At 41.1% G+C, this 12,983-nt stretch overlaps 1 protein-coding gene across 1 annotated transcript in view; it reads right to left on the reverse strand.

Annotated features, from left to right (window-relative positions):
- Positions 1-12,983, reverse strand: part of IPCEF1 (interaction protein for cytohesin exchange factors 1) — an 81,487-nt gene that overhangs the window by 39,168 nt on the left and 29,336 nt on the right. The window contains exon 6 of the mRNA XM_073337710.2: positions 2,347-2,420. Within this exon, the coding sequence (XP_073193811.2) occupies positions 2,347-2,420 (74 nt within the window). The remainder of the gene's footprint in view (positions 1-2,346; positions 2,421-12,983) is intronic.

A 12,983-nucleotide genomic window follows, 5' to 3' on the forward strand; every position in this document is an offset into this window, starting at 1 on the left:
GAACACTTCATACTTGAGCCCCTAACTTTAGGCACCTGTGCCCCTCATTTGCAAACACCATCTATCAGGCTTAGCACTGCAAACGGTCCATTGAAGCCAAAGGCAACAGTCACCACTTGCTGTGTGTTATGTGGATCAGCAAACAAGGGCTCTGAGAAACCAACAGGGAACTCTGGAGCCACAGACTTTCATACTCAGAACATTTTGCCTCTGTTCCTCAAGAATTCAAGTAACAGGCCTGCCAGCAAGCATGCCTTAAGAAAAATGTGGGGATAGAGCACCGGGAGGAAGGCTTTCTCTTAAAAGCTAGGATAAAACCATGTAGTGTTTTGTAGATGAAAAACCAAATCCTTGAACTGCATTTAGAAGCATCTGGAAGACAGTGCAGTGTATGGAGCATGATGGTTGGGGCCAGGCCTAGATAAAATGGTGCCCTAGGCAAGGAGCATCTCCAGCACCCCCATCCCCTTCCATTTGTTAAAATTTTGAATACCTTATTTTTTATTGCATTTGTAGCCCTTTTCATGACTTTGATGCATGACTTGCATACATGACTTATCCCTGTCATATAAGATGATAAATTTTCACGCTAGGATCTGTAAATCTGTATTTATTCATGCCATATGTAAGCAAATAAGAAAAAAAATGTTTCCTCAAATCTTATAGAAATATTTTAATTTTTAAGAATAACTGAAATATACTAATATCAAGAAATTGAACTGTGCACCAACAGGGTGGACCAGTATTAAATACAGGTTTCAGAGTAACAGCCGTGTTAGTCTGTCTTCGCAAAAAGAAAAGGAGTACTTGTGGCACCTTAGAGACTAACCAATTTATTTGAGCATGAGCTTTCGTGAGCTACAGCTCACTTCATCGGATGCATACCGTGGAATCGGTATGCATCCGATGAAGTGAGCTGTAGCTCACGAAAGCTCATGCTCAAATAAATTGGTTAGTCTCTAAGGTGCCACAAGTACTCCTTTTCAGTATTAAATAGTGTTACAGTAGGTGACAATCTTAGAAGGTTACCCTAGTGCTGGGCTCTCATTTCACTTCACTTTGTTCTTATATCTCACTGACTGACTGCTGATGCCCCTCCCCTTATATAGCATGGCTGACAACATTCTAGGAGGTTCAAGGAAAATGTAGTTCTCGGAAAGTCTGGAAGATCCCACAAGATTCTGCAAAGAACATTCCAGCAGGTTAGTGAAAAGTGATTTCACATATGGAATACCTGAAACATTTTACTTCAGACATTCTATTTTCCCCTTTGTTGCTAACAACAAAAACAGCATCTTGAGCCTGGTGCCCCCCAAGCCTGGCACTCTAGGCAGTCACCTAGGTCACCTGCCCCAACTGTAGTAATATATTAAACAGTTTATGCTGCTAAGTAAGTAAGCTGTCATGTCCTGAACAAGCAGAGATTCTGTGTGATCCTCAAGCATATCCCAAAGAATTCATTGCAGTAATCTAATCTAAGGAATAATCCCTGTTAATACACAGCAGTATTATTTATATCATTATTAACCCTCCCAGTTAAGAAAAGGTAGCTAATCAAGAGTATTCTCATTTGGACACCAGTTGGAAGAAAGCCTTTGGCATAAAGTCATATTTGTTGTTTAATAGAGTATTATGACTCTGCATACCAGAGATTTTATCTTTACAAGGGTGCACCAAATTCACTTTCCACAACTCCTAAAACTGCATAAATCCCATGCCAGGTTCTCCGTGGAAGGCTAGCTGCTCAGTCCAGATAGGGCGGCAATACACAGGAGGCGTAGTGAGCAAAAGGCATAGCAGGAAAATAAAACAAAACAAAATAAAATAATAATAATAATTTTCCAGGCAATGTCAAACACACAAAACTAGCTATTCTTTGCACAAAAGTTAAGCCCAGTCATGGTGAAAGTAAGAAACTCAAAAAGAAAAGGAGTACTAGTGGCACCTTAGAGACTAACCAATTTATTTGAGCATAAGCTTTTGTGAGCTACAGCTCACTTCATCGGATGCATTCAGTGGAAAATACGAGGTATTTTCCATTGAATGCATCCGACTGGTATTTTCCACTGAATGCATCCGATGAAGTGAGCTGTAGCTCACAAAAGCTTATGCTCAAATAAATTGGTTAGTCTCTAAGGTGCCACTAGTACTCCTTTTCTTTTTGCGAATACAGACTAACACAGCTGCTACTCTGAAACTTGTAAGAAACTCAGAAGTTCTTGAGATAGTCTATTCATGCCATTTCTGACCTCCATCCCTTTTCATTGACCTGCACCAAATTCAAATGTAGCTTTTGGCATGTAAAATCTTTATTCAGCCAAGCATGGGGCTGAGTGACAAACTTACTACTTTTTCTTGCATTCACTCGCTCGGTCCACAGTGAAGTCTGGCAGGTTGATGAATCCTTCAGCTTTCTCTGCCTGCAACAAAATACGTCACCAGAATTAACCCAGGCTGCAGTGGTGGACACTGCTGACCAAGATTAGATTAATTCCCGACAACCTTTTATTCCATGCATATACATTCCTAGTGCAAGGAGCAAGATAGGACCCACTTTTATGTGACTGTGTGTAGGGGAATCAGAAACCCTGCATGGGTTGCCCATCTCATTGTGATGGCGGTGCCACTCCACCTCCTGTGCAAGTGGGCAGGGTGTGGGCATAGCTTTTGCTCCACACCCCCAAGAATCAAGCCGCACAGGTGAACTGGCACAGCAGGGGATGGAATCTGCACCTTGTATAGGGTTAGGAAAGATTACTCCCCCTTCTGGAGCAACCATGCACTGACTCATATTCAGGATTTGTCACACTCTGGTTCATAGGGTCAGCTATGGATACAAGTTCCAAAAGCAAAATTTAGCCTCGGGTCTGAAGAGGACTAAAATAGAGGAGGCGCTAGGGGAAAGCAGCTCCCTTTGTAATGATCAGTGATCACATGCTGGTACTGCTGTACATGAGCAAAGTCATCAGCCAAACCTCATACATGCAGCATGGGAAACTGAACCCTTAACCTTCAGCTCCAAAAAACAGAAGTTTCTTCTCATTTGAGGTGAAGGATAATGTCAATATAGGTCAGTAGGAGTGAGAACCATATCCTCTTTTCAGGTGTGGCCATTAGAGACAGTCTCAGAGGGGTAAGCACTTGAGTTGACATTCAGTACAACAGTGCTTCATACACCTTGCTAAAATAAAGGGCTCGATTTCCCAGGCTTCCTTTATTCACCCACAACATAGCCAGTGCAATTTAGACATCTAAATCTCTGATTTGCAGGTATAATTAGTTAATTAAGCATTTGCAGGTGGGATTTTCAGAAGTGCTCATCCTGGAGCCAGTTAAATGCCTGGTAAGTGAAACACAGAGGTGCTGAGGAAGGACGGACAAAGTGCACTTCCCCTGATTTGAGTTAATAAAGTTGCAGCCTGCTGCTGAAATCCATCCCCATGTCTGTCTTCATTCACCTGTGCATCCTGCTCAATCACTGTAGACCTGAACCCTTCCCCTCCTATGAATGGCGGTGATGCAGACAAATAAGAACCTGCATCTGTATGTGTGGGGGGGAATATGGATTTGTTCTTTCAAAAAAAGATTAGAAATATTAATTCCTGAACTATGCATTTCTTGTGCCTCCCCCTCAACCCTACCGCATTATAATTCTGAAAACATATACTGTGAAAAGCAGCTGAGCTATCTAAAGATATTTCAAAGAGCAAGGATAATTCAGATGGAGCAAAGATGCAGAAGACTGACAGCATCTCAAACTACATTGTTTGTCTGTGAATCTGAAGTGACTATAAAAAAAGGAGGATATTAGCCAAGAATAGTCTCACATTTTTATACGTCAAATATTTAAACTAGAGCAACTGAAGACATTGATTGAGAAAGTAAGTGCAAAGGAAGCAATGAGGTTAATCATAGGAGGTGAGGAAATTACAGTTTGGTAGACGGGCTTCTTCTGCAGTGAGAAATGTTATTGGTTTGCTACTGTTGTTTTTTGTCTTCTCTGGATTATAATTTTAATTATCTGTCCAGGGTGCTGAGAGAGTGGGTTAGGTTTCTTTTATGTTTCACATGTTGAAATGTAATGAAGTTAAATTAACAGCAAGCAGGAGATCAGAAGTTTGTTTGTTTTTTTAAAGGAAAAATAATGTGTAGGAGAGAATTTTACCAAAATCGTATCATATTTAAAATGGGATAAACAATACCCTGAACAAATGCTTTCAACCTAGCAGCCACAAAATAAATGAAAGCCAGTAAGAGAAAGAGGAATTCTGGGAAAGTGCCTTCCAAGGTTTGGCCACTGACAGTACTAAGGGAAGAGAACAAGTTATGCAGGTGTAAGCAGTGTCAGGATGAGCTCCACCCTGACATCTGGTGGTGAGGTGTGTCAAGTTGTGGAAAAGAACTTCAGGGGCTGATCTCATTTGCATAGGCACACCGACCCCACCTAGAATGAGGCCATAGCTGCCCAAATGGTCACTTTGGCTGCTGTGGGATCCCCAGTGTCTCTGTTATTGGGGCAGGAAGAATAATTTGTTATTACCCTGATTATGGGAACTGTGCTTGGAACTGTACTTGGCCTTTTGTTATGATGGAGGGACTCACCATCAACTAAGTAGCACTCGCTAGGCAAGGGTCATGGGTTTTAAAACTCTGTGAATTGAGAGAGGCTGGGGACAAGTATTAATACTTGGTGGCATGGGCCCCCTTGGTGAGGGCCTTACATGCTAATTGCACTTCCTCCTCTCTCCACTGTGGAATATCAGAGCTACTTTTGATTCCATTAGGAATCTAGTTACAGGCTGCTGAGCTCACTTTGGGCTAATGGTGCACCAGCACTGAGGCTCCCCTACTACAAGCTGAATTCACCAAAGAGCTGAACTGACTAAGAGCTGAAATCACTGAGTGTTGTGTTAAGTAGTGGGGGAGCCTGAAGATATATTGTGGAGCAGTTTGCGGGATGGCTGGAGTGCCTTGTGGACAGGCTGGTGGAGCAGTCCGTAGGACGGAGGGAGCTGCTGGTGGGACGCGGAGCAGTTTGTGGACCGGCTGGTGGAGCAGTTCGTGGGACGGCGGGAGCTGCTTGTGGGCCGCGGAGCTGAGTGAAGGAGTTCGTGGGGCAGCTGGCAGAGCGGAGCGAAGCGAAGACCTATGGAGCTGTGGGGCGGTCAGCTTCAGATCATGTAAGGTGCCTCTTACCCCCGTCCCATCTCCACCCAGGTTGGGAGGTAAAGCTCCGCAGATAAACTTTCGAACTCTGGGGCTGCCCTGACCAGGGACAGAGACTTTTGGGTCATTGGACTTTTGGGACTTTGGGTGATTTGGGGTTGCTGGACTCAAGAACCAAAGGGAAAGGGGCATGCCCCAGTTTGCTTGGGGTGGGTTTTTTGCCCATGGGTTGTGTTATGAATTCTGTTGGTGGTGTTTCCCCAACGTAATGCCACATTGTTTCTCTCTGTTATTAAAAGGCTTTTTGCTACACTCAGACTATGTGCTTGCGAGAGGGGAAGTATTGCCTCTTGGAGGCGCCCAGCGGGGGTGGTATATATTTGTCCCAGGTCACTGGGTGGGGGCTCGAGCCGATTTGCATTGTGTTATTGGAATGGATCCCCTAGATATTGAACCCGGCCCTTGTTGCTGCCAACTCTGACGGGCAGAAGGGTTACACAGGGTTAGAGTACCGAAATCTTGGTTACCTCCTGAGCTAAGTACAGTAAACAGACTATGTCTACATTTCTCTTCCCAGTATAAGCCTACAAAAACAAATGCCAACACAGTTGAGTGCTCCATGTGGTGCCTAGCATAGCATTGAAACAGAGGTTATTAAATGCACCATTGGACTGGAAAGGTACATCCACAATGCTGGGTTCTCCACTCCATCCACCGCCAATCTAGCTATACAATTTTAGAAATCGAGATTAAGATGATCTTTCTAAAAAGGAACATCCCTCACACCCTCACCCCCAGCCCTAGCCACACACCAACTAACCGAAATTTAAAGCAAGAATGAATAAACTTTGCAACACCAGGAGGCTCTTTGGCAGCACATAATACGTATCTCCATTTATAGAAGAAAGAAGAAGAAGAAGAAGAAGAATGCACACTACCATACTATATGTTTTTATATCTTCCTTGAGGGATCAACAAGATACTACTTGTTGGTAAATTTTGCCATTACTGAAAACGGATGCAAATTTAAGGCATTCAGAGTGTTCTTAATACACTTTTTACCATTTTAAAAGGTTGTTCAAAAATTGGAGCAGGTTCAGAGAATAGCTAAAAAATGGATCGAAGTTTGGACAAAATGCCTGACAGTGAGAGATTTAAAAAGCTCGATCTGTTTAGCTTATTAAAAAGAAGTTTTAGAGATGATTTGATTACAGTGTATAAGTACCTTCATGGGGATGAAATACCAGGTATTAGACTCCTTAATCTAGCAGAGAAAGGTATAACAAAAACCAGTGACTGGAAGTTGAAGCCAGCTAAATACAAATTAGAAATAAGGCACTAATTTTTTTTAACAGTAAGGGTGATAACCATTGTAACCAGCTCCCAAGGGAAGTGACACTTTTTCTATTGATACCTTCAAATCCAGATGGATAGCCAAACACTTGTTATGCTTCAGTCACACAAGTTACTGGGTTCAACATGGGGAGAACTAGGTGAAATTCTATGGCCTGTGGTATACAGGAGTTCAGACAAGATGATCTAATGGACCACCCTCACCCCCCAACCTTAAAAATCTATGAATTTATAAATCCAGGGAATCCTAGCCCTTTCCATTCATCTACAGAGAGTGTACCTTTATAAACAAGTGTAGGATATAGCTGTAAGTCTCATTTGGGGATTTTTCAGATTACAGTTGACCTTCTTGTTCCACTGTGGGCCACTCAGTTTTAAATGGGAATCTTTCCCCTCAGTCATTTAGGAAGATGGATACTTACAGCCTCAGTACAACAGTGCACTTAAAAAAAGGTGCTTCAACTAAGCATGGGATTCAGTCCAGCTGAAGCCACATGACTATTCATGTTCTTAACGTTAAGTAGGTGATAAATACTTTGCTGGAGCGGAACAATGGTGCTCAGCACTTTGCAGGATCAAAGTGTAAGTGCATTTTAGGGTTCCATGTTCATTGTGACTTCATAATTTCCACAACACATTTGATTCATTTGCAAGTTGGACATGCCTTTGTTGTTTTGGGTTGTGTGTTTTTTTATTAATTATTATTCTTATTGCTTTGTTTTGTTTCTGTTTTAAACTGACAGCTCTATAATCTAGACCTGGTATCTTCCCTGAAATCCCAAGACATGCAGCAGGTATAATTGGGAACAAAGTTGTGATAGCTGTGTTTGCTCCCCAATATTAGCATGTGTAAAAACCAGTCAAATTTTATTGTCACAGAAATCAGCAAATGGGATGGATTCTAAATAAGCACAGGGAGCAGAATAATGTGCCATTTTGACAGTCACTTTTTGGAGTGGAATGGCATTTTAAAAGCTTTTTAAAATTTTAAAAGCTGAAAAGTCATAAGCCATTATCTTTTGTCTCAAGAATTATTTTCTAACATTATTTTAAATGTACCATTATTAATTTCATAAGGATATGGTCAAGCTTCTCTATGATCCTGTTGTAATATCTCAAGATGGCCATGAAGGATTCAAATTAAAAGAACCCTGATCTACCTTTATAGCAGGATGTTCAAAAAGAAAGAACAAACTGATACATTGTGATTTTGAGATGGGTTACCCTACATAGAAAGGGAAACTGCCCAATCGTTTGAAAGTTCACAAATCAAGATACAGTATATCATCATGCATAAACTGGGATGTGCATTTAAAAAATATATATATATATCATTGGTATGTTAGAGCCTAGTATTAGAAGCAGCTCTCTTGCTGAAAAGTCAGTGACTATAGCTGGTTTGTGAAAAATTTCAAAATTTTTAAGCTGTCAAATGATTTTAAAAATCATAATTAATTGCGAGATTACAAAAATTGTTGCAATTAATCGCACTGTTAAACAGTAATAGAATACCAATTTAAATGTATAATATCCATTTCAATGGGTTTGAAATAAACCCATTTGTTTTTTAGTTTTAATGTTTTGCGATATTAAAGCAATTTATAAAATATAAATCATTTCCATTTTAGGCAAACAAAAAATATCTATAAAAATCTTGAGAAGTATTTTGATTAAAAATGTCACCAGATTTGTTGCAAAACACAAACTGGTTCATTAATGCCAACTTTTTTAAAAAACGGATCAATTTTTGACCAAAAAAACCCTTTTCATTCAAAAGATTTCAACCAACTATATTTGTGATAGACACAAAACACAGGATCCCAGTGAAAGATACTAAGCCACTTTACCATTTACTTTAATAGGTTGAATACCCTTGGCTATGGTTTTGGATTCTTATCTTTACTTTTTACGTGTTATTTATGTGATGCTGTATGGAATCTGGGGGACACTTGAGGATATTATGAATATCAATATTGTCAAATTGCAATGAGTTGTGCCAGATATGCCCTGTAAGGTATCTGAAAAAAATGTTATAATTTGCCAGATATGATGATCTTGTTTATATGTTTGTACCACCTTCGTATTATGGGTTATAGATATGTATGTATGTCTGTATTTCAAAACTTGTGCTATGTTTCTGGGTGACACCCCCAGAGAGTTTCAGCAGTGCCTAGCCTGCTTGATGGCTCATTAAGGATCATCAGCTATACAACTGACTCATTGAGAGAAGGCAGATACACCTTGTGACTCAGCAAGGCATGCAGGGACATGCCTATGGACAGAACTCTAAGGTTTCCAAGCCATGTGCTGGGCAGCTTGCGTTTGGGACAAAGGAAGCACAGGCCACATGGCAAAAGACTATAAGAGGCAGCTGCATCTTCTCCATTTTGTCTTCAGTCCTGCTTCTTGTCTTCAATCCTGCTTCTTACCTCTGGAAGGACTTTGCTACAAACTGACGCTCTGAACAAAGGACTGAATGATCTATCCAAGCTGTGGATGTGTTCCAGAGGGACTTTCAAGCCAGCAAACACACCAATTACTGCTAAGAACTTGATATATTGACTTTGAAGTCTTTGTACATATGTGATTGTTTTACCATGTAACATCTCTCTTCTTGTTTTTTCTTTATAATAAACCTTTAGTTTTAGACACTAACGGATTGGCTGGCAGCATGGTATTTTGGGTAAGATCCAAACCTATATTGACCTGGTAATGTGGCTGACCCTTTGGGGTCAGAAGAACATTTTGTATATGTGAGCAGAGTTTTTTTAAAATAACTTCTCACTGTACTGGACTTAGGGTGCTGGCTGGGAGCCAGAGAACTGGAATGCAATAAAGAGGGCTGTGTGATTTTTTTTCTTCTTCTTCTTCTTGATAATTGGTGTGGGGAATCAGAAGCACAGTTTGTCACTGGTTGGGGAGTTTAACTTCAGTGTTATCCACCAGTCTTGGGAGTATCTGCTCTCCCTTTTGCAATATGCCCTGACCTTGGCATTTCCAGTGAGGGCTATCCCAGGCACCATGCTTCTGTTCTCTTAAAAGTTAAGAGAACATAAGCAATAGGGGGAAAGGTGAGAAATTGATAGCGCTGGAGATTGAAGTTGTCACTTCATCCACAGAACAGCAGAGCACTGACAGCACAAACTGGTTTCTGTGGCCTCATCAGCATGCTTCAGTTGTGGCTGGGGGGACCATTTGTAGACATGAGTGAGAAGTTCAACCTCCATGTCTACTCAATGCTCTGCTTCTCCGATAAATCCTAAGATTGTCAGTTGTGGATAATTTTTGTAATGTTTATCCAGGCCTGTGAGGAACCAGAATGAAAATGAACTGACCTCATAGTCCAACGAACAGTCAGCAGAAGGCAATGACTTTTCGTCAGTGCCAAAGGGTCTGATGAGCACAGTTTAAACACAATTAGTTAGAGCAAAACTTAAGGATAAATGTTGAGTCTATCATCACCTGAACCCCCTTTTATTGTATTCATCAGATGATTTTTCTAAGCTGATTCCTCATGAAACGGTGTTAGAGATCAAGACTTTGAACAATGTGTATAGCTATAGAAGGAAACTTGGAATTTTTGTCCATCCACTGAAAGTCACACAAGTAATCCTACAGATACACAACAAACAGTTGATTAGTCTCCCACTTTCCAATGAATCACAGGTGCACATGTGAGACAGATGTGAGATGAAACAGGAGTCTAGCACCAGAATTATTTGTGTTCATTTTTTCCCTTCCATGCAGAAGTAATGCCCCACTCACAAGGTTTCAGTATGAATGCTCCAGACTAGAACTAAAACTGCTTGGGGGAGGCAGAACCTGATGATGTCCTTTCTAAATGTTCCGTTTAGAAGCATCCATCCGTACAGAACAGCAACAAAAAGAGGGAACTAGAGACTAGCAGACAGTGACTCTCAAAGATGTCTGGAGTTCAGTCTGGATACGCATTCAGACATTTTGGAGCTTATCAGACTAACTTATTAAGATTGCCCCACTTACTCCCAAATCAGTTCTCATTCACACCTTTCAACCCAATCAGATCCTTCTCCGTTTCCTTCTCCCAAGGTACTTCCTGACTACCTTAACTGTCTCTCCTCATCCTTTTTTATTAAGGTCACAAATCTGCCACTGTTCCTGTTGAGATTTCCCAGCTGCTGTCTTCTGATACACTGCTGGTGAGTCGTGAATGCATTCGTTCCCCATTCCCTCTTCCGTGGAAGACCCAATATTTGAGCACAATAGCCAGATCAACAAAGTTCCAGAGCTTCTGAGGCCTTAGGACAGATTTAATCAAGAGCATGCAATGCACTGGGGACTGTGGAGAATACCTCACCCTAACCTGAGAAAACAGAAATGTGGATTCAGTTAGAGATTCCACACAAATTCTGATATTTCTCCAGCCTTACTAGAAAAAGGCCATCAACAGCACACTGCTGTTGCTATGCTACCGTTGTCAGTATCTGGTTGACTGTAGCATCTACAGAAAGTGAAAAAACCTCTTGCTTCTTAAAATAAAGAAAGGGGTCATACAGAACCACAGACAGCCTAGGTCACTCACTTCATTCATTCATTTGACCTCAGCTTGATTCCGCCCTCACCACTCTTCACCAGTGTGTCAGTGTCAAAGGATCTATGTTTAAAGGCCCTTTTCTACAGTAATCTGAGTTGAGTGTTTAGATGCTAAAGTGGAAAGTTACTCTGCTGCCTCCTCCCAGCCTGACATACAGCAGCTGATCCCCACATTGTTGAAACTACAGAATATTCTAATGTTCTTTAAAACATATAGGGCCCAATTCTTAGGTCAGTTGTGCTGGTGTAAGTCAGGATTAACTCTACTAACGGTAATATAATTGCACCAGTATAAAAATTGGTGTCATGCAGGTGAATTGGGTCCATAATATCTTTCAGCAAGTCAATAAGAAACCAGCAGAATCTTATTATATGCTGGTCCACAAACACTGCATCTTTATTCTGCTTCAGGCACTTGCATTTAGGAGCAGGAGTGATTAAGTGGCCAAGGCATTAACGAGCATTTCTAAACATCAGTGAAGAGGTGAAAATATTCGCTAAGCTATAAAATATAATGGGCAAAATACAGCCCCAGGAGAATTCCCCTGAAATTAATCAAACTGCACCTGGGATGGCTTCGATCTAATAAAGGGTAGGCGAGAAAGGTTTCCTCTTCCTTTGACACCTTTTCGTTGGTGTGATGCTGCTGAGCACTGTCTAGAGCTACGCTGGGGGGAGGCCTGTTCTTTAAGTTGTCCAAGGTAACAATAGACCAGCTCAGCCTGTTACATAAAATTGTTTATAAAATCAAGAAAAGGTGGAGACAAATGAGCCAGTACAAACTGGACTGCTTACATTAAAACAACGGTGATGAGGGGTCTTCCAGGCATAAAGTTGCAGATTGATAGGACATTGATCTGAAAGAGTCTCAAAATGGGAGGAAATGTTTAGGGTTGAAATCACTGAAATGTTTTTTGAATGGTTAACTAAATAAAGTAGCCACCCCTTTTTGGACATGGTCCATCTGGGGGTCACTCAGTGACAGTCAGGGGTGTGGGACATGGACTGTAAGGAGACAACTTTATCACCATAGCTTCTATCTCCATCATCTCCTCGGACCCCAGAATCTACCATTGGGCCTTCATCATCCTGATCCTAAGAGAGAGTCCTGAACAGAGCAAGCCAGGGAGAGGAAACTGATGATAGCGCCACCTCCACCTGGGATGTAAGATTTGCATTTCACTCCCTCATGTCAATTTCCTTCCCACTCTTAGTTTTCCTCTTTCCGATCTCTCTCTTTCCTTTTACTTTTGGTCCAAAAAAATTCTGTTTAGCAGGCCAAGTCTGACATGTCTCAGAGTGGCTGATAAACCTGTGCTATGCCCGTGCCTCTCCAGTATCAAGGCTGAAAGTCAGATTCAACAGCAGAGTCAGGAGCTGCATTTTCTAGCCTTGTTATTCTTCTCTCCTCGTGTGTCTGTCTTCTTTTTATATTAAAGAAGGAAGGATTGGACTCAACAACAACGGCGGCAACAAGAACTGCTGCAAACCACCTCAATGGTCTTCTCTTTTCCTCTAAAAGAACAGTTAATAGCATCTAAAAAGAGCCCCGGAAAGGAGTTTCTCTCTATAAAAGAACTCTCTCCAGCTAAAGGGATGTTAAAATGAAAACCTTTCTTTATATTTTACGTTTAAATGTTTTAGCAGCTTTCTTTGACAAAAGGTTTTTAAAAATTTTAGCGGTAATTGCTACAATTTAACTAAGCCAGTGAAGATGTGACAAGAAATCCCAGACCACACTTAACTGTTCACTGTTGTAATTGTAAACAAAGCTTTCAGTGACATCTTACCCCTTGTTGGGCCCAAGACATCCCTTTTTCAGCAGGACAGCTATTTGCATTTTTAAAAGTTAATCATTCACTATTCAGCAATTTAAACTCCACTGTGCTGTC

The sequence above is a fragment of the Lepidochelys kempii genome, chromosome 3, assembly GCF_965140285.1.
Source record: "Lepidochelys kempii isolate rLepKem1 chromosome 3, rLepKem1.hap1, whole genome shotgun sequence".
NCBI lineage: Eukaryota > Metazoa > Chordata > Testudines > Cheloniidae > Lepidochelys > Lepidochelys kempii.